This window comes from Heterodontus francisci, chromosome 4 (genome assembly GCF_036365525.1).
Source record: "Heterodontus francisci isolate sHetFra1 chromosome 4, sHetFra1.hap1, whole genome shotgun sequence".
NCBI classification, from domain to species: domain Eukaryota; kingdom Metazoa; phylum Chordata; class Chondrichthyes; order Heterodontiformes; family Heterodontidae; genus Heterodontus; species Heterodontus francisci.
This window is the reverse complement of record NC_090374.1, coordinates 29,408,160-29,435,831: the sequence shown is the minus strand read 5'-3', so window position 1 is coordinate 29,435,831 and position 27,672 is coordinate 29,408,160. Positions and strand designations below refer to the sequence as shown.

The window sequence follows — 27,672 nt, the reverse complement described above, 5'->3', positions numbered from 1 at the left end:
AAATAATAAAGCGGTCTTCTAAGGCTGATAGGCTGTACATTCATCAATCAGCTTGCACTCTTGAGTGAAAGTTGACATTCCACAGTCAAGGCTCATGGTCAACAACCATTAAACACTTAACTACAGTTCATTAACCCACCTCAGTGTGAAAGGCAGATCTTGAGAAGTGGAGCAGGAGACTGAATGGAATGATGCACGACCCCCGACAGAGTGACTTGGGAGTTCTCTCACTCATGTGAAAGTGGCCACTCTACTCTTCCTTAGCGTGAATGGAAGTATCTGTGGCACTGGTGAATCATTTTGCATGTGTTGTGGAGAATACTGTCGTGATGGCACTGCTAATAAGGCCCGTCACCATCATTCTCAAGGGCAACGAAGGCGGGGGGGGGGGGGGGGGCAATAAATTCCGACATTTGTAGCGATGCCTGCATCCCGAGAATGAAGAGAAAAGGTGAAGCATCGAAATTGATACTTGAACCTGTGAGCAGACCAGGACATTCACAGATGTTGCCATCGTTAATTCTTATTTAGTTAACAGTTTGGTTGTTAGAATGAACTCCTGCATGTCTATTCCTATCTCCTTTCCTAAGCTCACTGTACTATACAACAGGCACTGCCCTTGCAGGGCTAGTGCTGTTGGGGAGAGTTTAAACAAACTTGGCAGTGGATGGGAATCAGGCTGTAACATTGGAGAGGAAAAACAAGATGTACAAAGAATTGGGGGTGATAGAGAGCACTAGAGTAAGAAATTGTAAAGTGTCAGGTGGGGTCAGAGTAATAAGGAATGCAATAATGTTTAAATTAGATTTGCAGTGCATGTATGTGAACACACAGAGTGTGGTAAATAAGGATGGTAAGTTGCAGGTGCAGGTAGCTGCGTGGGAGCATGATGTTGTGGCAAGAACGGACACCTGGCTCAAAAAGGGGCAGGCCGAGGTACTAAATATTCTTGGATACAAGGCAGGAGGTAGGGAAGGAAAGAAAAGAGGAAAGATGGCAATATTGATTAACGATAATGAGCTGGATTTGTTCCAAGCCCGACGTCGGGTTCTGTGGCGGGAGGGTTCTGGGAGATCGCAGTGGCAGTGGCCCACCAAGGAGCCCGACAACGGGATTGCCAGGCCCAATCATCTTGGCAGTGGGGAAGCTCCGTGGCAACACCTCTGCCGCTCTGCTTTAAATATTAATATTTACCAGTTTGCATACATTATAAATGGAATTTACCGCGATCCTACCAGCTGCTTCCAATGTTCACCTTGAAATGTGGCACTCACGTGCCTTCGCATTCCCGTCCTTGAAAAGCTGCTGCAACCAAGACGAGAGTCCTCGGTGTCCGCAAAATTTGGTAGGTAATTTGGTCTTATTCATTGTTGCAGCAAACAGACATTTACATTAAATTTAAGTAGCCAGAAATGAGGGTGGGTTGCCATCTCGTCTCCTTTCTCCTTCCCTTTCCTATCTGTCCTGAACACCTTGTATCCAAGACTATTTAGTACTTAGTCCTGCCCTTTTATGAGCCAGGCCTCCATTATCGCCACAACACCATGCTCCACACAGCTCCCACACTGCAGCTTATAAACCTGTTCATATTCTAGGGCGCGTTTGGAACTCTGCATCCATTAATCAGGCGTCTGCACGGGGTGTGGGGGGCGCAAAAGGGTGAACTCTGCACGTTTTGCACAGGGGAGGGGGCTAGGGGCAAACTCTGCATCTTTGGAACTTTTAAAAATGGTGCCAGCTCTTGCTCCTGTCTCAAGTGATGCTATTCATGGTGTTGCCAAGGCCGCCCCCACCACCTGATTGAGGGCAGGGGTTGGCCGCCGTGCGTATGTTAATGAGCTGCCGGACGCAAGATCATGGCGGCATGGTGGTGCGTGGTCCGTGTGTGCCGGCCACCATTTTTTTCGCCCGTTGCCACTCCTGGCGGTGGGACAACAGGATTCATCCCAATATTACAGTGCTAGAGAGAGAGGATGTCCTCGAGGAGTCAAGGGCAGAATCTATTTGGTTACTGTTAAGGAATAATAGAGGTACCATTACACTACTGGGTGTATTCTATAGTAGGAAAATATAGAGGAACAAATTTGTAGTTTTTGCATCTCTCTGTATGTAGTTACCTTGCAGAGTATTTATAATGGGGGTCTTTAATTATCCTAATATAGACTTGGATACTAATAGTGTAAAGGGCAGAGAAAGGGAAGAGTTTCTGAAGTGTGTACAGGGGAATTTGTTACATCAGTATGTTTCCAGTCTAACAAGGAAGAAGGCATTGTTGGATCTGGTTCTGGGGAATGAGGTAGGACAAGTGGATCAAATGTCAGCAGGGGAACATTTAGTACAGTTATCATAGTATCATAAGGTTTAGGTGAGCGATGGAAAAGGAAAAAGAGCAGGCCAGAGTAAAGTTAATTAACAGGTAGAGCCAACTTTAATGTGGTAAGAATAGATCTGGCCCAGGTAAATTGGAATCAAAGATTGGGAGACAAAACTGTAATGGAACAATGGGCTGCCTTTAAAGAGGAGATAGTTCGGGTACAGTAGAGGTACATTCCCACGAGGGGTAGAGATAGGTAAAAAAAATCCAGAGTGCGCATGACAGATGTCAGGTCGATAATACAGGTGAGAACCAGGCTGAATATAAAAAAGTTCAGAGGGGAAGTGAAAAAGAAATAAAAGCAGCAAAGAGAGAGGATGAGAAGAGACTGGCAGCTAACATAAAAGGGAATCCAAAAGTCTTCTATAGGCATATAAATAAAAAATGGATTCCTTAAAGGCAAACGTGTTTAACTAATTTGATTGAGTTTTTGATGAAGTACCATTGTATTGATGAGGATAATGTAGTTGATGTGGTGTACATGGACTTCCAAAAGGTGGTTGAAAAAGTGACACATAACAGGCCTGTCAGCAAAGTTGAATAAAAGGGACAGTGCAGCATGGATATGAAATTAGCTGAGTGGCAGGAAACAGAGTGTAGTGGTGAACGATTGTTTTTCAGACTGGAGACCCCAGGGGTCAGTATTAGGACCACTACTTTTCTTGATCTATATTAATGATCTAAACTTGGATGTATAGGGCACGATTTCAAAATTTTCAGATGACACAAAGCTTGGAAGTATTGTGAACTATGAGAAGGATAGTGAAAAACTTCAACAGGACATAGGCTAGTGGAATGGGCGGACATGTGGCAGATGAAATTTAATTCAGAGAAGTGTGAAGTGATACATTTTGGTTGGAAGAACGAGGAAAGGCAATATAAAATAAAGGATACAATTCTAAAGGGGTTGCAGGAGAAGAAGGACCTGGGGTATATGTACACAAATCAGTGAAGGTTTAGGGCAGGTTGAGAAAATGGTGAAAATGGGCTTTGTAAATAGAGGCATAGAGTACAAAAGCACAAAAGTTATGGTGAACCTTTATGAAACACTGGTTTGGCCTCAACTGGATTGTTGTGTATTATTTTGGGCACCACTCTTTAGGAAGGATAAGAAGGCATTGGAGAGGGTACAAAAAATATTTACAACAGTGGTTCCAGGGATGAGGGACTTCAGTTACGAGCATAGATTGGAGAAACTGGAGTTGCTGTTTAGGGAAACGAAGGTTGAGAGGAGATTTAATAGATGTGTTCAAAATCATGAGGGGTCAGGACAGAGTAAATATGGAGAAACTGGAGAAATAGCCTGAAGGGTCGGGAACCAAAGGACACCGATGTAAGATGATTGGCTGAAGAACCAGAGGTGATAGGAAGAAAAGCTCTTTTGCACAGCAAGTGTTTAGGATCTGGAAGGCACTGTCTGAGAGAGTGGTGGAGACAGCTTTAGAACTCAAGAGGTGAGGTGAGAGTGACCGCCCTTGACATCAAGGCAGCATTATTCTGAATATGGCATCAAGGAGCCCTAGCAAAACTGGAGTAAATGGGAATGGGGGAAAACTCTTCACTGTTGGAGTTGTACCTAGTGCTAAGGCAGATGGTTGTGATTGTTTAAGGTCAATCATCTCAGCTCTAGGACATCACTGCAGGAGTTCCTCTGGGTAGTGTCCAATGCCCAACCATCTTCATCTGCTTCATCAATGATCTTCCTTCAGTCATAAGGTCAGAAGTGGGGATGTTCGCTGATGATTGCACTATGTTCAGCATCATTCGCGACTCAATCCACAAACATTCACTCCCTCCAACAGTGGCAGCAGTGTGTATCACCTACAAGATGCACTGCAGCAAGACTCCTTAGACAGCACCTTCTAAACCCACGACCTTTACCACCTAGAAGGACAAGGGCTGCAGATGCATGGGAACACCATCATCTGCAAGTTTCCCTCCAAGCCACACACCATCTTGACTTGGAACTATATCGCTGTTCCTTCACTGTCGCTGGGTCGAAATCCTGGAACTCTGTTTCTAAAAGCACTGTGGGTGTACCTACCCGACATGGACTGCAGCGGTTCAAGAAGGCATCTCACCAGAACCTTCTGAAGGGCAATTAGGGATGGGCAATAAACACTTGCCTGGCCAGCGACGCCCACATCCCATGAATGAATAAAAAAAAGTCAAGGCTTTGAAAAGGGAATTTGATAATTATCTGAAGAGGAAAGATTTATGGGGCTATTGGAAAAGGCAGCGGGGTGGTGGTGGTGGGACAAGCTGAGTAGCTCTTACAGCGAGTAGGCATGGATACAACAGGCCGAATGGCCTCCTTCTGCATTGTTACCGTTCTATGCTTTTCTGGTGACTCACTCAAATTGCCATTCCACATATTCAAGCCAAAGCAGTCAAGAGGCTATTCAACTTTCGAAAACTCCCAGTGAAGCCTGGTGCTGCCCATACTCACTGTCCTCCAGTGGTACTTTGCAGCCTCTTCTTGTCGGAAGACTTTAGACAGGTTGCCTTCACCATGATCTGCTGCTGTAAGCACGCTTGCCTAATATGAGTTAAATCCAGAGATTTGAGCCCATAATCCAGATTGACACTCCAGTGCAGTACTGAGGGAGTGCTGCACTGTCGGTGGTGCAGTCCTTCAGATGAATTGCTCAACCAAGGTCCTATCCACCCTCTCAGGTGAATGGAAAAGATCCCATGATGCAATTCAAAGAAAAGCAGATGAGTTCTGTCTGATGTCCAGGCCAATATTTATTCCTGAGCCATAGATGGAGGCCATTTGGCCCATCATATCTGTGCCAGATCTTTGACAGAGCTACCCAAATAGTCTTTCCCCACAGACCTGAAAATTACACCTTTTCAAGTATATGTCTAATTCCCTTTTGAAAGTTACTATTGAATCTGCTTTCACTCCCTGGCTATGTAAAAAAAAAATTCTCCTTATCTTCGCCCCCGTTTTTGATCTCTTTCCTTTGGTTACCGACCATACTGCCAGTGAAAGTTTCTTCCTATCCACTTTATCATGCAGTATATTTGCTCTGAAACCCTCTTAAGTGCTTCTCAGCCCAGCTTTGTGGAGTGTCAAGTCATTCTACACAGAGTCCATCATCTCTGAATTTCTTTCTATGACTTATTGAAGAAACAAAGGTTCTCCTTGTCAGGAAGCCAAACTGAGCTGCGATCACTTGTCAAAATGCTATTGTTTGGCAAACCACTTGAAATCTTCTGCTCTTCCTTTAAGGATGTGATTGATTTGTAAAACTAAAAACATTCTCAGAGTTGCTGGAATTGCTATCTTGGTTGTGTAAAATACACTGCTTTTTATTACTGATGCTGTTCTCTGCAGGAAAGGATTTACAGATTTCAGATTCTATGGAAACATGACTGTAGTTAAAACCAAGCAATGTGGACTGTGTGCATGGCCTGCATTTCTCGAAATACCAGGTATTCACGGCATGTAGCAGACTCATCTTTTCCGCTCATTTTGTGGATGCCTTTGCACATTAGAATGTGCTGTTTGAATAGAAAGTGACAGTGTGTACTGCATTCCAATTGCTTTATTAGTATTTTCAGATCTGGCAATCCATTATTCTGTTGCAAATTAGACAAGAATTGTTCTGGATTTGCCTTTTGGCTTTTTATTATTTATGAACAGGATGTGGGTATTGTTGTGGTATTGCTGTGGATGTTTGTATCTTCAGCATCTACCTGCTGCCACCATATTACATGATTCACACGGACACAATCAGTGAATCTGTAAAGTAAGTTCTTTTATTGAAGATACAAATATCCACAGGAATACTGGGGAAGGACCTGTTCTTGGCTGTTACATTGTTAGGTGCTTGCAGTGAGTGCTCAGCAGTCACACAGGTCTGTGCATCATATCATGTCTGGGTGATGGTCAGCCATTTAAGGTAAGCCCTTAAAGCAACACTAGCATTTAAAGCAATACCACAACAGGTATCACTGGCAAGGCCAGCATTTATTGCCCATCCCTAATTGCTCTTGAAAAAGTGGTGGTGATTTGTCTATTTGAATACAACTGAATGGCTTGTTAGGCCATTTCAGGTGCAGCGAAGAGTCAACCCATTTGCTGTGTGTCTGGATTCACACATAGGTCAGACCAGGTAAGGATGGCTGGTTTCCTTCCCTAAAGACCATTAACGAACCAGAAAGGTTTTTATGACAATCCAATAATTACCCATTACTGATACTAGCTTTTTATTCCCGATTTATTTAATTAATTGAATTTAAATTCCCCAGCAGTGTGACTTGAACTCACAGTTCTAAATCATTCATCAAGTCCTTTGAATGAGTGGTCCAGTAACATAATCACCATGCTATCGTATCCCAGCTGTGTTGATGTTACCATGGTCACAGGTCATGTTGTAGGCCAATCACGGGCATGCTGATAATAATAACAGAATAGCAGTTACAGGGCTGTGAATTGCAAAATTGTAAGTAGGATTGCTTTTTAAAAGTCTTGGCTTATTAGTTTTATTGGTCCGTAAAAAAAAAAATCCTTCACATGATAATTTGATTTACTTTGAGGAATCACAACACTTTACTCCTACACAAGAGAACATTTTAGGTGAACCAAGATTGTCAGGATATTCAAGCAGTTTCCCTGCTGAATTTCAGGTTTTGAAGATGTTGTTCCAAGCCGAACCTTCATTAATTCTTTGTCACTGTTATGATCAGGTGAGGAGAGGTTGAGGGGGTCTCCTCCTTTCCCTCTTCTTGTTTGACTGCAACAGTGTTTATTTCTTTTTAAAGTGATTGTACTTGCTAATTCAGAGAGTATTTCACTATTTATATGCTATGATCATCAAAGAACCAGTCGGACAGGTTTTCTTGAGTTTAACAATGAAAGAGATTAGCTTTATTGTACTTAAGCTGATCTAAGTAAAATAATAAACTACACTGCAACATTCACTCACTCACGCACTCGAGGGTCACACGTACATACAAATAGGTTACAAAGTGGGGAAGGATAGATTGGTCGGATTAGAGACCAGAGCAATAAAAATGGGTAGACAGTCTGTGAAGTTTAGTGACTGGTTGTCTTCCAGGTGAACTCGGTGGTCATGAGGCTTCCGGCTTGTAGATGTGGCCAGCAGATTTGGTGGTCTTCCTGGAAAACGCCAATGCAAATGAGTTCCTTCATAGGGTCTCTGTCTGCCACAGTGATGCTTAGGTGGTTATGACCAGCAGACAGGGTTTTAAACTTGCCAGGTGGACTGGGGAGAGAGAGAGAGAGAGAGAGAGACCCCCACTTGTGTCTCTTCTGATCAGTGTCAGTTGCTTGTCTGCTGCAGAGAAAATAAAAGCCAGCTGAAAACATTCAGATAGTGGGCCTGTCACAAGAAGGCTCAATGTGTATTTCCTCTTGCAACTTAATTAGTTCATGTCCCAGACTTGCCTTCTCTACATCAGGGTCCCATTGTTCAAGTGATTACCTTTGAGTAGTCTGTCTCCACCAGTTTAATGTCACAAGATTGCCTTTAATGTCTTGTTAATGGAGACTGACCAGGTGAGGCACTCCAAACATCTCACGTCATTGTTCTGGAGGGGACTGAACAGACAGTTCGACTCCCTCTCAATGTAATAGAGTGCAAGGGATATTGATGCAAATTTCAGTGGTCATTTTAGCTGCTAACAGTCACCTTTTAAAAAAAAATTAATTCCGGTTTCCAGCTGATGGAATAAAAAAATCATTTGGCATAGCACATGTTCGTGACAACACAGCCACAAGCTCTCTAAATGGGGGCTAAGATTTAAGACTGATGAACTGGTGGAACACACTGCCCAAGGAGATGTTGGCTCTGGATCGAATCATATAATGTTACAGTACAGAAGGAAGCCATTTTGCCCGTTGTGCTTCTTCTGGCTATTTGAGTTCAAGATGAAGCAGAATATTTCCACCTACACCACCCCAAATATACTGACGCTGGAATTTTATGGCTCCAAAACGGTTGGCATTGAAGGCTGGGTAGGTGTAAAATCGTGGCTGGTGGCATTGGGACAGACCTCCAACTTCTTCCTGCCGGGTGTGCATTTTACCAGCGGCGGATGGCAAGTTGAGTGAAAGTAGCGCGCGCTTCTGTAAAAATGGCAATTGAGAGCTTGTTAAGATTGTTGAAGAGCCAATTGAATGTCATTTTATGTGCCCGTTCAAATTTTATGAGGAGTGCAAAGGGTCCATAGGGCGTCGAAGCCCCAGCAGGTATACAAGAGTGGCAACGGGTGGCAGCCGAGGTCATTGCTGCATTTGACAGCTGTGGGGTCAAGGAATTCACCTTCACAAAAAGGCTGGTGCAGCATGGCCACAGCGTTGAGCATGGAGGAGGGGGAGTTGAGGAGCCAGGACTCTGGAGTCGAACCTCCATTGCGACATTAAACTCCTGGCACAGTTGAGAGGGGGCTGGGATGGGCAACGGTGAGGAAGCAACTAACAGAGTGGCCCTTCAGTCTGGGAATGCCCAAATTCCATGGGCATTGTTGATTCAGGAGGAGAACCTGAGAGGGAGGGAGGTGCAGATACAGCCAGTAGCAACTGACGACCTGTAGGAGCACCCTTGGGATGGGGAAGTGGCAGAAGATGGCATTGGTGCCCTCTTTGCCCTCTCCCCATGGCAGGTCTACACTGCTGGCTGGAGGTCTTCTGAGGCTGCTGCAAAGTTGATCACAGGCAGCTAAGCAGGAAGTGTTCTGGTGCTGGTGGCCCTTTAAAGATGGCGCCAGCACTTCGACTGCATCAGCTGACGACGTGGCGGCCACTACCTCAGTCCCCACTTCTAGTCAGTGAATGGTCAGCCACCCCGCCTGCCAGCTGTTAATTGGCTGGCCGGCCCGCGTGAGATGGCTCTGAGGACAAGGGTGTGAGCAGGAGTACCAGCGCCACTCGTTTCCAGTCCTGATTTCCCCTCCCCACCGGGTCACATCAAATCCCAGCCTAAGTGTTTTTGGAGATAGGGTGCAGTTTCAAGGACTGGAAATTCTAGATGCAATTTAGGGGAATCTTCAAACTACAGCAAAACAGTCTCCTGAATATAGCAAATTTATTTCTCCAGGAAATTGCAGTTAGTGGAGGATAGCTACATGCTGAGTGTAATTTGTTTTATTCTTTCATGGGATGTGGGCATCAATGGCAAAGCCAGCATCTGTTTCTGGCTTCCCTTGAACTGAATGGCCTGCTAGACCATTTCAGAGAGCAGTTAAGAGTCAACCACACTGCTGGGGGTTTGGCATCATATGTGGTCCAGACCAGGTTAGGATGGTAGATTTCCTACCCTAAAGAACATTAGTGAACTCAGATGGGTTTTTACAACAATCAATGATAGTTTCATGACACCAGTACTGAGATTAATTTTCAATTTCAAATTTGTATTTATTAATTGAATTTAAATTTCACTCGCTGCCATGGTGGGATTTGAATAAATGTCCCCAGAACATGTGCCTGGATCATTAGTTTAGTGACATTACCACTACACCACCATTCAATCTCAGTTGTTTAGAGAATTGCAGGCATGATTGATGGGACAATTACTTAATCATCTCCATTCTGACGAGGACTTGTGGCTAGTAATAAACGTGAGAAAGTTCTCACCATACTGTGATAATTAAACCTATGTTCTTAAAGCTTCTGGAGGGAGGAATTTAAAACAATCACTATCACTGGAGAAAAGGTGCAGGGAACTTATGGGACTAAAGGTTGACAGGTCCCCTGGACATGATGGCGTACATCCTAGGATTTTAAAGGAAGTGGCTGTGGAAATAGTGTCCATTGGTTACAATTTTCCAAAATTTCCTAGTTTCTAGAAAGATCCCAATGGATTAAAAAACCACAAATGTAACCGCTCGACCAAGAAAGGGAGGGGTGGGAGACAGAAAGCAGGAAACTATAGGCCAGTTAGCCTAACATCTGTCATTGGGACAATGATGGAATCCATTATTAAGGAAATAGTAGCAGGACATTTAGAAAATCTTAATACAATGAGGCAGCGTCAACATGGTTTTATGAAAGGGAAATTGTGTTTGACATATTTATCAGAATTTTTTGAGGTTGTAACAAACAGGCTGGATAAAGAGGAACCAGTAGATATAGTGTATGATAGAGCTCTATTGTAAATGTTTTACTTCACAACGAAGAACCCAGTATTTAACTACCATTCAGCTCAAGATTGCTTGGTACCTTATTGCTGAAGAAAGCAATAACACAATATGATGGCAGCGATGTGTATTTGAAGACCACAGCGCGGAGGCAGTAGAGCACAGAGCACATCGAAGTAGCAGTACTGCAGATAGGCTCAGCAGTGGTGTTCAATAGGGGCAGCCATCTTGAGCTAGACATCAGTGATCTCTCCCCTTGGAATCCATTGCAGACAGGACAACACGACACATTGTTGGAGGTAGCAGTGGCAGCACGATGACCATCCATTGAAATCGGTGCTCAGAAGAGTGTCAGTACACGAAGGGAGTTGTTTATTTGGACAGTGGCTGGCAAGAAAAGGCAGTAATTGGGTGGAATTAGTCTTGAGAAAAGCGAGCAGCGTCAGTTCACACCTTAATTTTCACGTCATAATTTGCTTCGTGGGCAAAGTCTCCCCAGTCGCAGGCAGAAAGCCCAAGCTGCAGGCACAGAGCTCAGGGCATGGCTAACACTGTAGCACAGCAAAGCTGCAATTTTTTCTCTTCAGGGAAAGCCTCAAAAATAAAGAAAGAGGAAGCCATTTAAAGGGGAAAGCTCCAGCTAAGAATTCTTATACACAAGAAATTTGGCACCATAACTACCAAATGCCTGTCAAAGTCCAAGATCTTCTCCACAAATTGCAACTCTTCAAACAACGCATGGAGTTGTGCTTTTTAGGTATTGCTGTCACAGAGCTCGTCAAGCAAACGATCAAATTAGAAATTGTGATTGGCAACGAAGGGCTTCACTGGATTAACACCTCAGGACGATCTGAAGCAGACCAGAAGGACGCAGTGAAACTCTGGACTACATTAGACGACCAGCTGAAGGTCAAGATTAATTTTAGAATCCATTGTCTGGAACTGATGGCATTCAGACAGCAGTCCAAGGAGACCATCGATCAATTTGTCAGCAGGTGCCACAAGAAAGGAAAAGTCTGTAATTTCTCAGAAATGGAGTTACCGAAAAGGATAATGGAATTGGTAATTGCATCTACCCTGATAGAAGTTTTTCAGAAAGACCTGTTAGACAAAGGGAAAGGGTATGACATTGAAAGTCTCTTGAAAGAAAGCAGGAAGTTTGAGGCCATGGCTGCAAGCAAGTATTGTATACGAGGGCTTGGAGCAACAATCATAGGCCAGGTAACCTAATCATCTCAGCAAGGTGTGGCAAGTGCGGTCTGATGCACCACCCAAGAAATTGCTCTTATTACGTGGATACCTGCAAGGTGTGTGGTCAGAAATGGCACTGGGTAAGGCTGTGCAGGAGGTCTGGAAAATTAGCCAGAAGTCACAGCAGGCCATGGCCTGACAAGAAGCAAACACCACTTTGTGGGAGAAACAGGGTGCATTCGTTAGAACACTGACATGTCCATGAGATAGACAAGGACATGAGTAACAAAGAGGGCACTGAAGGTGAGCAAGCTTTTCATACAGTAGCTGTTGCACACCAGATGAATACAGTGACTCAGCAGGAAGCATTCACCATCATCGACATCATATGCCCAAAGAAGAGTGGCCAGCATAAGCTGTGACTCAAGGTCGTGACAGGGACAAGTTCAGTTACTTTGCCACTGAGAATACTAAACAATATGTACCTGGCAAGATGGGAAGACATGATACAACCTATAAAGGCAAGACTTACTTGGTACAATGGTTCACAAATCAACTGCATGAGAGCACTAACGTTGGAGTGCAGGTATGAAAACTTTGCATCATCACCACATGTCTTTGACATTGTTGACAGCAAGCTTGGATTTTATGTGGAGGTAGAAGCTCCACCCACTGACTGAAAAGTCAGGGGCGAGCTCACCTCAGCCAGGCCTGAAAGCCTTGCTGCGATTTTGCGTGGCCCTGGCTCTTAATTGGCCCTGGGCATTGCCCCTCTGAGTCAGGAAGACCTGCCTCCAGGAACTGCCAGCCAATCAGGGGGCCGGCAGCTCCTCAGTCCCAGCAGTGCCACCGGGAACGATGGCCACTACTGGGACTGCACCCTACAAGAAGAGGATCATGGACACTGGCACCAAAAGGTGAGTGGGGTCTTCCCTCGCCAGGGAAAACTAGCTGGGCCCTGGCGAGGGGGTCTGGGTTGATTAGGAAGGTGGGGGGAGGTGCTTCAGCAGGGTTGGCTTGTGCCTCGGGGGGCCTTCCATGGGGCACAGGGAGCCCAATCAGGATGGCCCCAACAGCCAGCGAGGAGGCTGCCAGGTTTAAGTGGGCAGCCTCCCCAGGTGGATAAGTGCCTGGCAGCTGCTGGTAAAATGTAGCGCTGATGGAAGGAGGCCCTTAAGTGACAATTAATTGACCACTTAAGGGCCTCAATTAGCTTGGGGCAGGCAAGCTGTTTTTAACCTGCCCCCACTGCTGGTAAAATGGCAGCGGGGGCACGTACCAAACAATCTTGAGCTGAATTTTAGTTAAATATTGGGTACTTTATTGTGAAGTAACAAGTTTACAAGAGAGCTCTATCATACACATGTGAATAGACATGTGAACAGAGTACACATGCAAATTGGATACAAAATTGGCTTGGTGATAGAAGGTAGAGGGTGGTAGTGGAGGGTTGTTTTTCAGATTGGAGGCCGGTGACCAGTGGTGTGCCGCAGGGATCGGTGCTTGGCCCTCTGTTGTTTGCCATATATATTAATGACTTGGATGTGAATGTAGGGAGCATGATTAGTAAGTTTGCAGCTGACACCAAAATTGGTGGTATAGTGGACAGTGAGGAAGGTTGTCTAAGGTTACAACATGATATAGATAAATTGGGAAAGTGGGCAAAGGATTGGCAAATGGAATTTAACGCAGACAAGTGCGAAGTGATGTATTTTGGGAAGTTAAACCAGGGCAGGACATATACAGTGAATGGCAGGGCCCTGGGGAGTGTTGTTGAGCAGAGAGATCTTGGGGTACAAGTACATAGTTCCCTGAAAGTGGCAACACAGGTAGACAGGGTGGTGAAGAAGGCGTATGGCATGCTTGCCTTCGTCGGCCGAGGCATTGCGTACAAGAGTTGGGATGGCATGTTACAGTTGTACATAACCTTGGTTAGGCTGCATTTGGAGTACTGTGTGCAGTTCTGGTTGCTGCACTACAGGAAAGATGTGATTAAGCTAGAGAGGCTGCAGAAAAGATTCACAAGGATGTTGCCTGGTTTGGAGGGCTTGAGTTATAAAGAGAGATTGGATAGGCAGGGTCTGTTTTCCCTGGAGCAAAGGAGGCTGAGAGGGGACATGATGGAGGTATATAAAATTATGAGAGGCATAGATAGGGTAGATAGCCAGAGTCTGTTTACCATGGTAGGGGTGACTAAAACAAGAGGGCATAGATTTAAGGTGAGAGGGAGAAGGTTTAAAGGGGATCAAAGGGGTAAATTTTTCACACAAAGAATAGTGAGTATCTGGAATGAGCTGCCTGAGGAGGTGGTGGAGGCAGGAACAGTAGCGACATTTAAGAGGCATCTGGACAGGTACTTGAATGAGCAAGGCATAGAGGGATATGGAATTAATGCAGTCAGGTGGGATTAGTATAGATAGGCATTATGGTCGGCATGGACGTGGTGGGCCGAAGGGCCTGTTTCTATGCTTAACGACTCTATGAAGGCCAACATACCATTTGCCTTTTTTACCACCTGTTGCACCTGCATGCTTACCTTCAGCGACTGGTGTACGAGAACACCCAGGTCTCGTTGCATATTCCCCCCTCTCTGTTTATAGCTGTTCAGATAATAATCTGCCTTCCTGTTTTTGCTACCAAAGTGGATAACCTCACATTTATCCACATTATACTGCATCTGGAATGCATTAGCCCACTCACTCAACTTGTCCAAATCACCCTGAAGCCTCTCTGCATCCTCCTCACAACTCACCCTCCCACCCAGTTTTGTGTCATCTGCAAATTTGGAGATATTACATTTAGTTCCCTCGTCTAAATTGTTAATATATATTGTGAATAGCTGGGGTCCTTGCATCGATCACTGTGATACCCCACTAGTCACTGCCTGCCATTCGGAAAAAGACCCATTTATCCCTACTCTTTGTTTCCTGTGTGCCAACCAATTTTCTATCCATCGCAATACACTACCCCCAATCCCATGCGCTTTAATTTTACATGCTAATCTCTTATATGGGACTTTCGAAAGCCTTCTGAAAGTCCAAATAAACCACATCCACTGGCTCCCCCTCATCAACTCTACTAGTTACATCCTCGAAGAATTCTAGTAGATTTGTCAAGCATGATTTCTCTTTTATAAATCCATGCTGACTCTGCCCGATTCTATCACTGTTCTCTAAGTGCTCTGCTATAAAATCTTTGATAATGGACTCTAGAATTTTCCCCACTACCGACATCAGGCCTATAATTCCCTGCTTTTTCTCTACCTCCCTTTTTAAATAGTGGGGTTACATTAGCAACCCTCCAATTTGTAGGAACTGTTCCAGAGTCTATAGAATCTTGGAAGATGACCACCAATGCATCCACTATTTCTAGGGTCACTTCCTTAAGTACTCTGGGATGCAGACCATCAGGCCCTGGGGATTTATTGGCCTTCAATCCCATCAATTTCCCCAACACCATTTCTGTACTAATACTGATTTCCTTCAGTTCCTCTCTCTCACTAAGCCCTGTGTTCCCCCACATTTCTGGTATGATATTTGTGTCCTCCTTTGTGAAGACAGAACCAAAGTATGCATTTAGTTGGTCAGCCATTTCTTTGTTCCCCATAATAGATTCCCCTGTTTCTGTCTTCACCAATCTTTTTCTCTTCACATACCTATAGAAACCTTTACAGTCAGCTTTTATGTTCCCCACAAGCTTGCTCTCGTACTCTATTTTCCCCTTCTTAATCAATCCCTTGGTCCTCCTTTGCTGAATTCTAAACTGCTCCCAATCCTCAGGTCTGTTATTTTTCCTGGCAAATTTATCTGCCTCTTCCTTGGATCTAATGCTATCTCTAATTTCCGTTGTAAGCCATGGTTTGGCTACCTTTCCCGTTTTACTTTTGCGCCAGACAGGGATAAACAATTGTTGCAGTTCATCCATAACTGTTTTCCATTGCCTATCCACCGTCATCTCTTTAAGTAACGTTTCCCAGTCCGTCGTGGCCAACTCGCGCCTCATATCTTCGCAGTTTCCTTTACTATAAGATTCAGGACCCTAGTCTCAGAATCTACTATGTCACTCTCCATCTTGATGAAGAATTCTATCATATTATGGTCGCTCGTCCCCAAGGGGTCTCGCACCACTAGATTGTCAATTATTTTGTGCATGGATCACAAAAAATTAGCATGCAGGTACAGTGTTACGGACGGGGGTGGGGGGTGGGGAGATATGTGGGTGACTTCCTCTAAACTGATTGTAGACAGTGTTTTAAAAAATATATTTTTTTTTAGTCCCTGGGTGTTTTAGAGGTCAAATAAATGGCCAAACAACAGATTTTCTCATAGGATTAAAAGAGAGATAAATTATTTAATAAACAATATCTGAAAAATATCGCAACCTCACCCATTCACATCTGCACACACTTGCATGCACACAAGAGACAGAGATTAGGGGATAGCGTGCATTTAAGTCTGATTGTTGTAAAAAGAGTTCACCTTGAAACCTTCATGGTTTTCTGGGAGTAACCTTTTAACAGTGGTGCAGGTCTGGTGATCCTTTTCTTAGTTCACTGAAGTATTGCAGACTCCATTGGTTAATATTCAGTCAAAGTCAGTGACGAGAATCCTGTTCTGATTTCTCAGGTGGGGAGTTTTCAAGGTCACCCTGCAGTATCCCTGCCTCTGCAGTTTAAAGATGTTGCAGGCAGTGTCTTCTTGGCTGGAATGGGTTTTCCAGCTTCCTGGCTTTCTGTCCTGCCTTTCAGAGAAGTCTCTTTTTTCAGGAAAAAAATACATTATCAGGTCTGATTTTGGTCAGGTGACCATAGATGCTCTCCCCTGTTGTGTTCATACGATGTCTTTGAATGTGGGGCCATTGTTACACAATCTGATTTGAATTATTGCTTAACTTGATGAAGTGGTGTTGTGTCCCATCTATTAACTTGGCTTTGAATCCTTCTTCTCTCAGAGGGTCATTAATCTTTGGAATTCTCTTCTCAAAAGAGCAGTGGAGGCTGGGTCATTGAATATATTGCAGGCTGAGTTAGACTGATTTTTGACTAAAATCAAGGGTTATGGGAGGGCAGGCAAGAAAGTGGAGTTAATGTAATAATTAGATCGGTCATGATCTTATTGAATGGTGCAACAGGCTCGAGAAGCCTAATGACCTACTTCTACTCCTATTTCTTATGATCTTAGGGTAGAACAGTACACACTTTAGATCTCAGTTATCCATGGCATCAGAAAAACAAATCAAAAGCACAATGTTGTCATTATAGGCTGGGAATTTCCTACATTTACACTCATAAACAGGGTTTACATTGTACTTTCAGTGAAGTTATGGAAGTGGAGCAGCAGCAACTTCAAGTAAATTTCTGGCTATGGTCTCGAAAGGAGATTCCATATAAGTCATTGCTATTTGTGCTGTTAAACCCACATTGTATTCTCCATCGTAGGTAACAATAAAGAAAGAACTTGCATTTGCAAAGTGCCTTTCACATCCTCTAGACATCCCAAAACACTTTTCGAAGTGTCGTCACTCTTGTTATTTAGGAAAATGAGGAAGCCAATATGTACACGGCAATTTATTTTTTATTTTTCTTTGTATGATGTTAAATGAGATTGGAGGACAGACACACAACTCTAAGCTTTGGACTAACTTGAGCTTTCCACAAGAGGAGATAAGACAATATAAATGGTGTGGAAATCGAGAAGCCAGACATCCTTCTGTGTAGAGTTGGACAAGCAGGGTAGTGAAACAGAGAGGCCCAAGAGAGGAAATCAGTCCGGGCCCAACCAGTCCCAACCTAATGGAAGCTTTCTCATTGCCAGTCTTAAAACGTGTCTCTTGAGAATAGTGCTGTTTACAGTTTTTAAATGTACTGTTAATGGAGGACTTAATAAATCACTCAATGGACAGATCAAGTAAACAATATTTTATCTGTTGTTTGCAGGTAGGAGTTTCTGTCTTGAAAAGAAACTGTGATGTCACCGTTAATAGGATTAACTGTTACTACATTATTAGATTGGATAAGACAGGAGGGAGTGAAATTGTGGGGTTTTCTTTTTTAAATGTTTTATTTTGGGATTGAATCATTAGCAGTAATGTCACTGAAAATAGGGAAGAAAGTTGTGCACAATTCAAACTTAAGTCACCTTGCCTTACATTTTCATTCATGCTGTATACTTAAGAGTTGTTAGATAAATATAAATATAACATCTTGAAGGTCAATTTGTTTTTATTTTGTTTTTTCAGGGTGCTTTGAGTGTTGCATCAAGTGTCTGGGCGGTATTCCCTATGCATCTCTGATCGCCACCATCCTACTGTATGCTGGTGTGGCACTGTTCTGTGGCTGTGGTCATGAAGCTCTCTCTGGAACAGTCACAATCCTGCAGAATAACTTTGAGGTGGTAAGAGGTGCTGGAGACACCATAGACGTTTTCACTATGTAAGTAATTCTACTTATTGTCCATTCTCGTTCACAGGCCTTGGTGTGGCCTACAGTCTCAGCTGTATCAGTTGTGGCTCAATTGGTAGTACTCTTGCCTCTGAGTTACAAAGGTTACAGGTTTAAGTCTTTCCCCTGAAACTTGAGCACATAATTCATGCTGACTCTAGTGCAATACTGAGGGCATGCTGCAGTATGGAGGGGCAGTCTTTTGGATGAGATGTTGACCCAAGACCCAGTCTGCCCTTTCAGGCAGATGCAAAAGATCCCATGGCACTATTTCAAAGAAGAAAAGGAAGTTCCACCTGGTGTCCTGGGATTTATCCCTCAACCAACATCACTGGAATATATTAACTGCTCATTCCAGCAGTGACTACACTTTGAAAGTGCTCAGTTTGCTGTAAACAGCTTTGGGATGCCCCATAATCATGAAAGGGGCTACCAAAATGCAAGTCTCATTGTTTCTCCTTCATTAATACATTTCAGTTTTATCCCAAACTTTAAGCAGTCGATTTCTCTAAAGGTTAAGTAATATTGTCTTAAGATTAGTTTGCACTAAAAATCCTTTTATTTATTTCAACTGTCCAGTTTGGGGCAAGATTATACCACAAACTGCAATGTTGTGTCAAATAGCTGAAGACTTATCAAAGCATTACAGACCAGTAGGTCCCATGTTTGATTTGCAGGTTTAGTTGATCTCTGCCAAGCTAGTAACCAGGTACTGAATGCTCGTAGTCCGTGAGATGGGAAATCGTTCAGGTTTGCTGCTTCTGACCACTGTTCTTCACCCCTTTCAGATAGCGTGGACTTTGTGCAAGAATAGGATTGGGGTCATGAGATCGTTGTTTTGTTGAATAGCTGTTGATCACTATTAAGACACCCCGTGTGAAGAATAGTTTGAAGCATAAGGTAGCAGAGGGCACCTGGTCCCTGTGGAATTGTCTCCTCAACAGTAGTCCGTGCCTTTACGAGAGGAAGGGGAAAAGAAAAATGGCCTTAAAAATGGAGTGAATGTGAACCAAAGTCTTGACTGTTTGTTATACATGGGCTTTCCGAGGTTAGCATATAATATATATATATATATCAATCAAGACCATTGCATGAATGGTATCTGTGAAGAAGTCTTCAACTTAGAACTCCTAACTGAAGTATCAGAAAAGCATGAAAGATGGGTGAGAGGATTACTCTATCATACAAAACAAAGACCTAATGATATTAGAGACGTTGGTTTCTGTAGTTTCGCTACTGGCAAGGGAACCAGAATGAGAGTTCAAATTTCCTTCTGCCTTTGAACAAAAGTACTATTAGGCAATAGGAAAGTATTACTTTCCACACTTTTTCAAGTAAAACAAGTGCAGTGTTGTAAAGATATAGTCCACGAGGAGCAAACTGCTTTGAAAGGTGTTACTCTCATCCACCATGTGGACTTAGCATTGTTAAATCTGTATTATTGTATGATGCACTAGGAACAGGAGTAGGCCATTCAGCCCCTTGATCCTGTTCTGCCAATTAATTAGATCACAGCAGGTCTGCAAGTTAATTCCATTTATCTGCCTTGGTTCTGTGTACCTTAATATCCTTGCCTAACTAAAATCTATCAATCTCAATTTGGAAATTTTTAATTGATCCCTAGTCTCAACAGCTTTTTTGGGAGAGAGAGTTTCATTTCTCCACTAACTTATTGTGTGAAGAAATACTTCCTCACATCACCTCTGAACGACCTAGCTCTAATTTAAGGTTATGCCCCCTTGTTTGGGACTCCCCCACCAGAGGAAATAGTTTCTCTTTAACTACCCTTTCAACTCCTATAATCATCTTAAACACCTCGATGAACCAGAGCTTTATATATATCTGTAACATAATAGCAAGAATTATCTGTGTATACCATGTGTAGCATAATTGAAAAGTCTGGACCTATCGTCTATCACCTACTTTGTGAAAGTTTTTATCTTAACACAGTTGAATTGATTCTTGGATGCTCTTTCTAGCCATCCATGGGAATTCAAACTATCAATTGCCAGTTCTAAAACAGGTTGGCAGAAGCAAAGCACTGGAGGAACATTATTGTCTGGCTTATGACATTTTATGCTCATTGATTGTACATTCCAATGATTTGATCTTGATGTTTACAATTCTTTGTCACAAACTGAATCTTTCCAAGTACACTTTAAATCTGTTTAACAAAGGACATGGTCAGGTTCCCAGTTAGGTACTTTAGAGTGCAGACTAGGAATACAAACATACTATGCTACTTGTAGTCAAATTAATTTATTTCTGAAATTGAGCTTAGCAGAAGGTTATGGGTGCAAGGCCCCACCCCAGAACTTGCTGGTACTTCAGTGTAGGACTGAAAGAGTCCTGCAGTATCAGAGGTGGTTTTCTCTAGGTGAGATGTTAAACCCTTTCTGGTGGTTGAAGTCACAACGCCACAAAGTCACAATACTTATTTAAAGAAGAGCAAGGCTAGCTCAATGGAAAATTTCTAAACTGAGACTGATAGATTTTTGTTTGGCAAGAGCATTAATGGTTATAGAACCAAGGCAGGTAAATGGAGTTAAGTTACTTATCAACAACCATTGCAGAACAGGCTTGAGGGGCTGAATAGCCTATTCCTGTTCGTATATTATAGAAGGTAAAGTGAAAGATGGTGTACATATTCTTATGCATTAAATATAATTTTGTGAAAAGGAAACCTTAACTTGAATTACTTTAAGGTTAATAATGTTATTAAACTCTTTTCCATGTGTCCAAAACAAATGTTGCAAATGAGCTAGTCAAATTTGCAGAGCTGCCTTGGATATTGAAACAAGTAACAGTACAGGAGCAACCTCTGATCAATGTATGTGTTGTTTCCCTCAGTTCCTTTCGCTGATGTATTTTAATGAGATGGTATTTCATTTTTATGGATGACTGAACACTTTGATGTGTTTCTTGAAAGAACCAGTCTTATGTGGGTTTGAATGGACCTAGTTTATCAGTGGGTTTAAAAAAAAAACATTTTAATAATTCATTCATGGAATGTAAGTGTTGCTGGCAAGGCCAGCATTTATTGCCCATCCCTTGTTGCTCTTGAGAAGGTGGTTGTGAGTCACCTTTTTGAACCGCTGCAATCCGTGTGGTGAAGGTACACCCAAAGTGCTCTTAGGTAGGGGGTTTATGATTTACTGCTTCCCATGACGGGAATCCATAGTGAGAATTTGTAGCTCACATGACTTTCCACTCATTATATGTGAAATAACAATTTTCTGTATGTGTCAGAGAAAGAGTGTTTCAGAGGGGACGGAGTGGGCTACAGTCTTTTGATGAAGGCACAGTAAACCTATTCAATGCTAGGATCACTACTTTTCATTTATATATATAAATGAATGGATCTTGGAATACAGAGTAACATTTCAAAATTTGCCGATGATACCAAACTTGGAGGACTAGCAAACAATGAGAGTGATACAAATTGACTGCAACAGGACATAGGCTAGCAGAATGGAAGACAAATGGCAATTGGAATTTAAAACAGGCAAGTGTGACGTGATGCATTTTGGCAGAAGGGATTGGGAGAGGCCATATAGACTTAATGGCATATTTCTAAAGAGTGTACAGGGACGAAGGGACCTGGGGGTGCCTGTGCATTGATCTTTGAAGATGGCAGGACATATTGAAAGAATGATCAGCAAAGTGTATGGGATCTTGGGCTTCATAAGTAAAAGTAATGAGCACAAAAGCAGGGAAGTTATGCTGAACCTTTATAAAACTCTGTTTAAGCCACAACTAGAGCATTGCATCCAGTTTTGGTTACCACACTTTAGAAAGGATGCAATGGTCTTGAGAGGGTGCAGAGAAGACTTACAAGATGAGGGATTTTAGCGACAAGGATAGGTTGGAAAAGCTGAGGTTGTTCTCCCTGGACCAAAGGAGATTGAGGGGAGATTTGATAGAGGTATACAAGACTTGGATAAGGTGGACAAAGTAAAACTGTTCCCTTTAGCTGATGATACAAGGATTAGGAGACACAGATGTAAGATTTCGGGCTAGAGATGCAGTGGAGACATGAGAAAGAACTTTTTTTAAGCCGTGAGTGGTAATGACCTGGAACTCACTGCCTACCAGGGTGGTGGAAGCAGAGACGATGAATGATTTCAAAAGGAAATTGGTTGGGCACTGGAAGGAAATAAACTTGCAGGGCTACTGGGACAGACTGGATTCCTCTACGGAGAGCTGTCATGGATTCAATGGGCCAAATGGCCATCTTCTGTGCTGTAAATGGCTCCAGCTGCAGTGCTGAGGATGTGGGGTAATAGTGGATCTTCCCAGCACTGGTAATATTTTTGACGGATGTGAAGAAAAATTTTGAGAGGCAGTGGTTTTTGCCAATCTGATTCCAATGGGAAATGAAGAATGTTTTCCCCTGCCTCCACCCACCTACCTGAATAACTTCCCTAAATCAGTATGAGAAATGAAAAGGTCCCATTTTGATCTTCAGAAATAAAGGCCATTTTTAATGGGTATCAAGTGCACACAGCTTTTAAACAAGTTTTGCTTCTATTTCCCTGTCGGAACTCGAACTGGGGGACCGACAGAATAACTCACCATTCCAAACTGAAAGGAACATATCTCCGGACTTAGATATTAGCTTCCTAACTTCTGCACTAATTAAAAGGGAATTCTGCCCTGGGGAAAAATACCTGCAAAGGCAAAGGGGTAAAGTACGGCCTAAATCATTTGATGCACTCACATTGATTATTTTCATTCTTTTTTTAAAAAATACTAAGACAAGAAAATTGAAACTAAGTACGAGAGTGGTACATGATAGAACATGTCCCTGATGGTGTTACAAATCTGTACGTACTGCTCATCCATGGTATTGTTTGTAAATTGATACTTGTAAATTTGACCCTACAGGATTGATATCTTCAAGTACGTAATCTACGGTGTGGCAGCTGCCTTCTTTGTCTATGGCATTTTACTGATGGTAGAAGGATTTTTCACAACTGGTGCCATTAAGGATCTCTATGGAGACTTCAAAATCACCACCTGTGGCCGCTGCGTTAGTGGCTGGGTATGTAATATTATTTCATTGTTTGCTGCCTTAGTGTAGGTCCATACTGAACGCAATTGAATGCTAGTCGAGTGTAAATCACATCCTATGCTTTCTTCAGTTAAGAGCCTTCCCTGTCAGCATTGGCTAATTTAATTTTCTATCTGCCACCAATATTTTTAATTCATTCTGCGTATATGGGCATTGCTAATAATGCCATTATTCATTGCCCCGAGAAGATGATGGTGAGTACTTGAACTGCTTGAACCACAGCAGTGTGGTGAAGGTACTCTTACAGTACTGTCAGGTAGGGAGTTCCACGATTTTGACCCAGTGGCCATGAAGGAGTAGTGATATATGTCCAAGTCTGGTTGTGCCTGGAGCACTTGCCTCCACACCTCATTACAGCCTTGGTCCAAACATGGAAAAAAAGCTGAACTCCAGAGGTGAGGTGAGAGTGACTGCCCTTGACATCAAGGCAGCATTTGACAGTGTATAGCATTAAATAGCCTTCCTAGAACTGAAGTTAATGGGAATCAGGAACAAAATTCTCCAATGGCTGGAGTCATACCTAGAACAAAGGAAGATGTTTGTGGTTGTTGGAGGCCAAGCAACTAAGCCCCAGGACATTGCTGCAGGAGTTCCTCAGGGTAGTGTCCTCGGCTCACCATCTTTAACTATGATCAGTAACCTTCCCTCCATCATAAGGTCAGAAATGGGGATGTGCGCTGATGTTGGTACAGTGTTCAGTTCAATTCGCAATTCCTCAGATAATGAAGCAAGACCTGGACAACATTTAGGCTTGGGATTATAGATGGAAAGTAACCTTTGCACCACATAATTGCCAGGCAATGACTATCTCCAACAAGAGGGAGTCTACTTATCTCCCCTTGGCACTTAATAGCATTACCATTTTTGAATCTTCTACCATCAACATCGTGGGTATTACCATTGATCAGAAACTTAACTGAACCAGCCACATAAATATTGTGGCTACAAGAGCAGGTTAGAGGTTGGATTTTTTGCACAGAGTGACTCACCTCCTAACTCCTGAAAGCCCATCCACCATCTACAAGGCACAAATAGGAGTGCGATGGAATACACTTCACTTGCCTGGGTGAGTGCAACTCCATCACTCAAAACACCATCCAGAACAAAGAAGTCAGCATGATCAGCACCGCATCCACTGTGTCCCTCCACCACCATCACACAGTGGCAGCAGTGTGTACCATCTACAAGATGCTCTGTAGCAACTCACTACTTCTTCAACAGCAACTACCAAACCCACAACCTCTATCGCCTAGAAGGACAAGGGCCGTAGGAGCATGGGAGCACCACCAACCCCAATTGCCCCTCTAAGCCACACAGCATCCTGACTTGGAAATATATTGCTGTTCATTCATCTTTGCTAGATTAAAAGCCTGGAACCTTCTCCCTAACAGCACTGTGAAGGTACCTTCACAACACGCACTGCATCATTTCAAGAAGGCAGCTCACCACCACCACCACTTTCTCAGGAGCAATTAGGGATGGGCAATAAATGCTTGCATTGCCTGAGTCGCCCACATCCTGAGAATGAATAAATAAATTCTTTCTAAAAAAAAGTCAGGATAGTGTGAGGCTTGGAGGTGACGGTAAGAATTTTATGGCCTTATTGAATTTCACGGCCTTGAAGTTTTAGTAGAATAAGGTACAACATATGGTCTAAGACTTCAAAGCAACAATCAACAGAACAAAAAGAATTCTAAAGTATGCCGCCAAAATGGTTCTGGGACAATTTCACTCATCTCTTTCTCATCTGGGTGCAAGTCGTCTAAATCGTGCTCTGCTTAAGCTGATCCCACCTCCATTTTCTGCTTCAACCCACTGCAATTCGTCCAACATACTTCAGGTGTGAAACGATGCCATGGCGATGAACATGGAAACAGAAGTTGAAACCTAATATCCGCTACTGGCTTCAGAGACCAGTGTGAGGAGTATTGGCCATTGTCTCTGGGACCTTCTGGTCACTGTCCAAAAGCAGCCGCCTCTAACCCCGAGAATCTTTCTACTGACCCTGGAAACAGTGGCTGTAAATACCAAGTTTCACTGACTTGGACCTCCACGAGGGAGAAAACAGGAAATTGAGGCAGGAGGTGTAGAAACATTAACATAAACGCATTTACAAAGCCTTTGAATAGTTTCTTCCTCTGGCAAAACCCTCCGAGTATGATGGGAATGCAAAAATTACACACCAGAAGAGAAGATTGGGTGTTAAAAGTGAATGTTGAAGGAAGTTATGTAGAACTGTACAGCACCCTGTCAAGCCTCACTCGTACTCCAGGCGTGGTCACTGAGACGCAAACGTTTGAGCTGGTTCAGAGAAGAGCTACAAAGCTGACCCCAAGTGGGCAATTTGATTGTAATTCACACATTGGCAGACTGATGGAATCGGGTGTAGTGCTGGTTATACATCCTGCCTGACTTACTCTCCATTAAAGTCAATATTAGGTGGGGTGTAAAACTGCTATTCCACTTGATCCCATCAGTTCCTTAATGGGAGAGTTAGTTAAAATTATCCACTTACCGTCTGTACGCTGAGGTATGAGTAAAGACTGGAAAAATTCTTTTTAAGTCCAGAATGCTACAGCTGAGAAGTGAGTTTTGGAGGTTTGTAAACAGTTTGGAAAAGGTAGATCTAGAAAATTATTTGAAGCCACATTGTGCGAACAGGGGAAAAGGACACAAAGTTGAAACTAGTTAATGAAAAATGTAACATTGAGATCAGGAAGGTCCTCACACAGACTGATTTACACATGGAAAGGACATCTCAATGGAGTAATAAAAGTGAAAATCATGGAGTCACTTAAGAAACAGCTGGATCCTGCAATGGGAAAGGGGGAAACTGCGATGTTTCTGGTTGGATAACCTAAAATAGGCGAAATCTCTTTTACTCTCCTAGCACAATCAATGATAGAACTTGGATAAGTAGTGAGGAGTCAGCAATACGAACATGGACTTTCCAGGTTTTCCTCTTCTGTTAGCATGTGCTACTATTGGTATAGTCTGGTAGAAAGCTGCCATTAAAATGCTGTGCGAGCCGAACTTGTGCTCATGTCATTGCTCATTCAGTTCGTATCAGCAGAGCTCTGTTTTCTACAAGCAGGAACTCAAACCATTCTGCCTTGTAACAAATAAAACAAAACAAAAACAGAATCCCAGGAGAGAAGACTACTAGCTGCAGTCTGGCACCCTCAAACGATTACTGCCTTGAGGCATAAAATGTAGACATGCATTGTTCACACTGTTGTAACGATGCGGTGAAAATCTAAAGTAACAACCAGGTGGTGGCAGATTGTCGACTGGCATTGCCAGCAGTAACACTATTGTCACCTGCCAAAGGGAAAATCGTTGCCATCGTTCAGCCCTGGCACAGGCACGAGGGGTTGAATGACATCCATCTGTGTTTTATCATGATATTATTCAAACCCTCTTTCACGTTAAACCTCACATTATTGCTACTCCCACTTGCAGATGCAGAATCGATCGGCTATTCTGTTGACATACCATAGTTAAACAGCAGCTTTTTTAAATCACTTACTAATCAATACATGCTATAGATTGCGGTTAAGAGCATGAAACTGTGTAAGGACTCCTTCAACAAAAGCCTCTTGCTGTTTAAAAATGCAAAAGCAAGGTTGCCAATAAGACAGCTAAAGCAATAAATGTTGCAGAGGGTGCATCAGTGCAAAACCTGTCATGATAGTACTACAGTGTGCATGCATGATGATATGGAGTAGTGTTTTGCCAGTTTGATACCTCGCCGTATGCTCTGAGAATTGCAGTGATGATGGTAGCCCCAAATTGATCCATTCCTCAGTTGGTCATTTGTTTACACTTTATTGTCATCGACAATAAAAGTAACTGAACCGGCACAGCAAAAGGGCAGACTTTACCGTTTTCTCATTTTCATCCATGTCTTCAAATCCCTCCATGGCCTGGCACCCCCCCCTCCCTCCCATCCCCTCTCTATCTCTGTAACCTCCTACAGCCCTACGACCCTTCAAGATCTCTGCACTCCACCAATTCTGACCTCTTCCACATCCCTGATTTTCTTTGTTTCACTTTTTGTAGCTGTGTCTTCAGTATGTGACCTAAGCTCTGGAATCCCCTTGCTCTTGTTAGACCGCATGACGGCTCTCGAGCTGCGGATGGACTCACTTTGGAGCATGCGCGATGCTGAGGAGGTCGTGGATAGCACGTTTAGTGAATTGGTCACACCGCAGATTAGGATTGCTGAGGGAGAAAGGGAATGGGTGACCAAAAGGCAGAGAAAGATCAGGAAGGCAGCGCAGGAGTCCCCTGCGGTCATCTCCCTCCAAAACAAGTATACCGTTTTGGATACTGTTGAGGGAGATGGCTCACCAGGGGAAGGCAGCAGTAGCCAGGTCCATGGCACCGTGGCTGGCTCTGCTGTTCAGAAGGGCGGGAAAAAGAGTGGAAGGGCTATAGTCGTAGGGGATTCGATTATAAGGGGAGTAGATAGGCGGTTCTGTG

The 27,672-nt window shown here is 43.2% G+C and overlaps 1 protein-coding gene across 3 annotated transcripts in view; it reads left to right on the top strand.

Annotated features, from left to right (window-relative positions):
• The window catches only part of LOC137368949 (proteolipid protein DM beta), a 286,372-nt gene that overhangs the window by 220,034 nt on the left and 38,666 nt on the right, over nucleotides 1-27,672 (top strand). For all 3 annotated transcript variants that reach the window (XM_068029315.1, XM_068029316.1, XM_068029314.1), the window contains 2 exons: nucleotides 17,912-18,104; nucleotides 23,001-23,157. In XM_068029315.1, coding sequence (XP_067885416.1) covers nucleotides 17,912-18,104; nucleotides 23,001-23,157 — 350 coding nt within the window. The remainder of the gene's footprint in view (nucleotides 1-17,911; nucleotides 18,105-23,000; nucleotides 23,158-27,672) is intronic.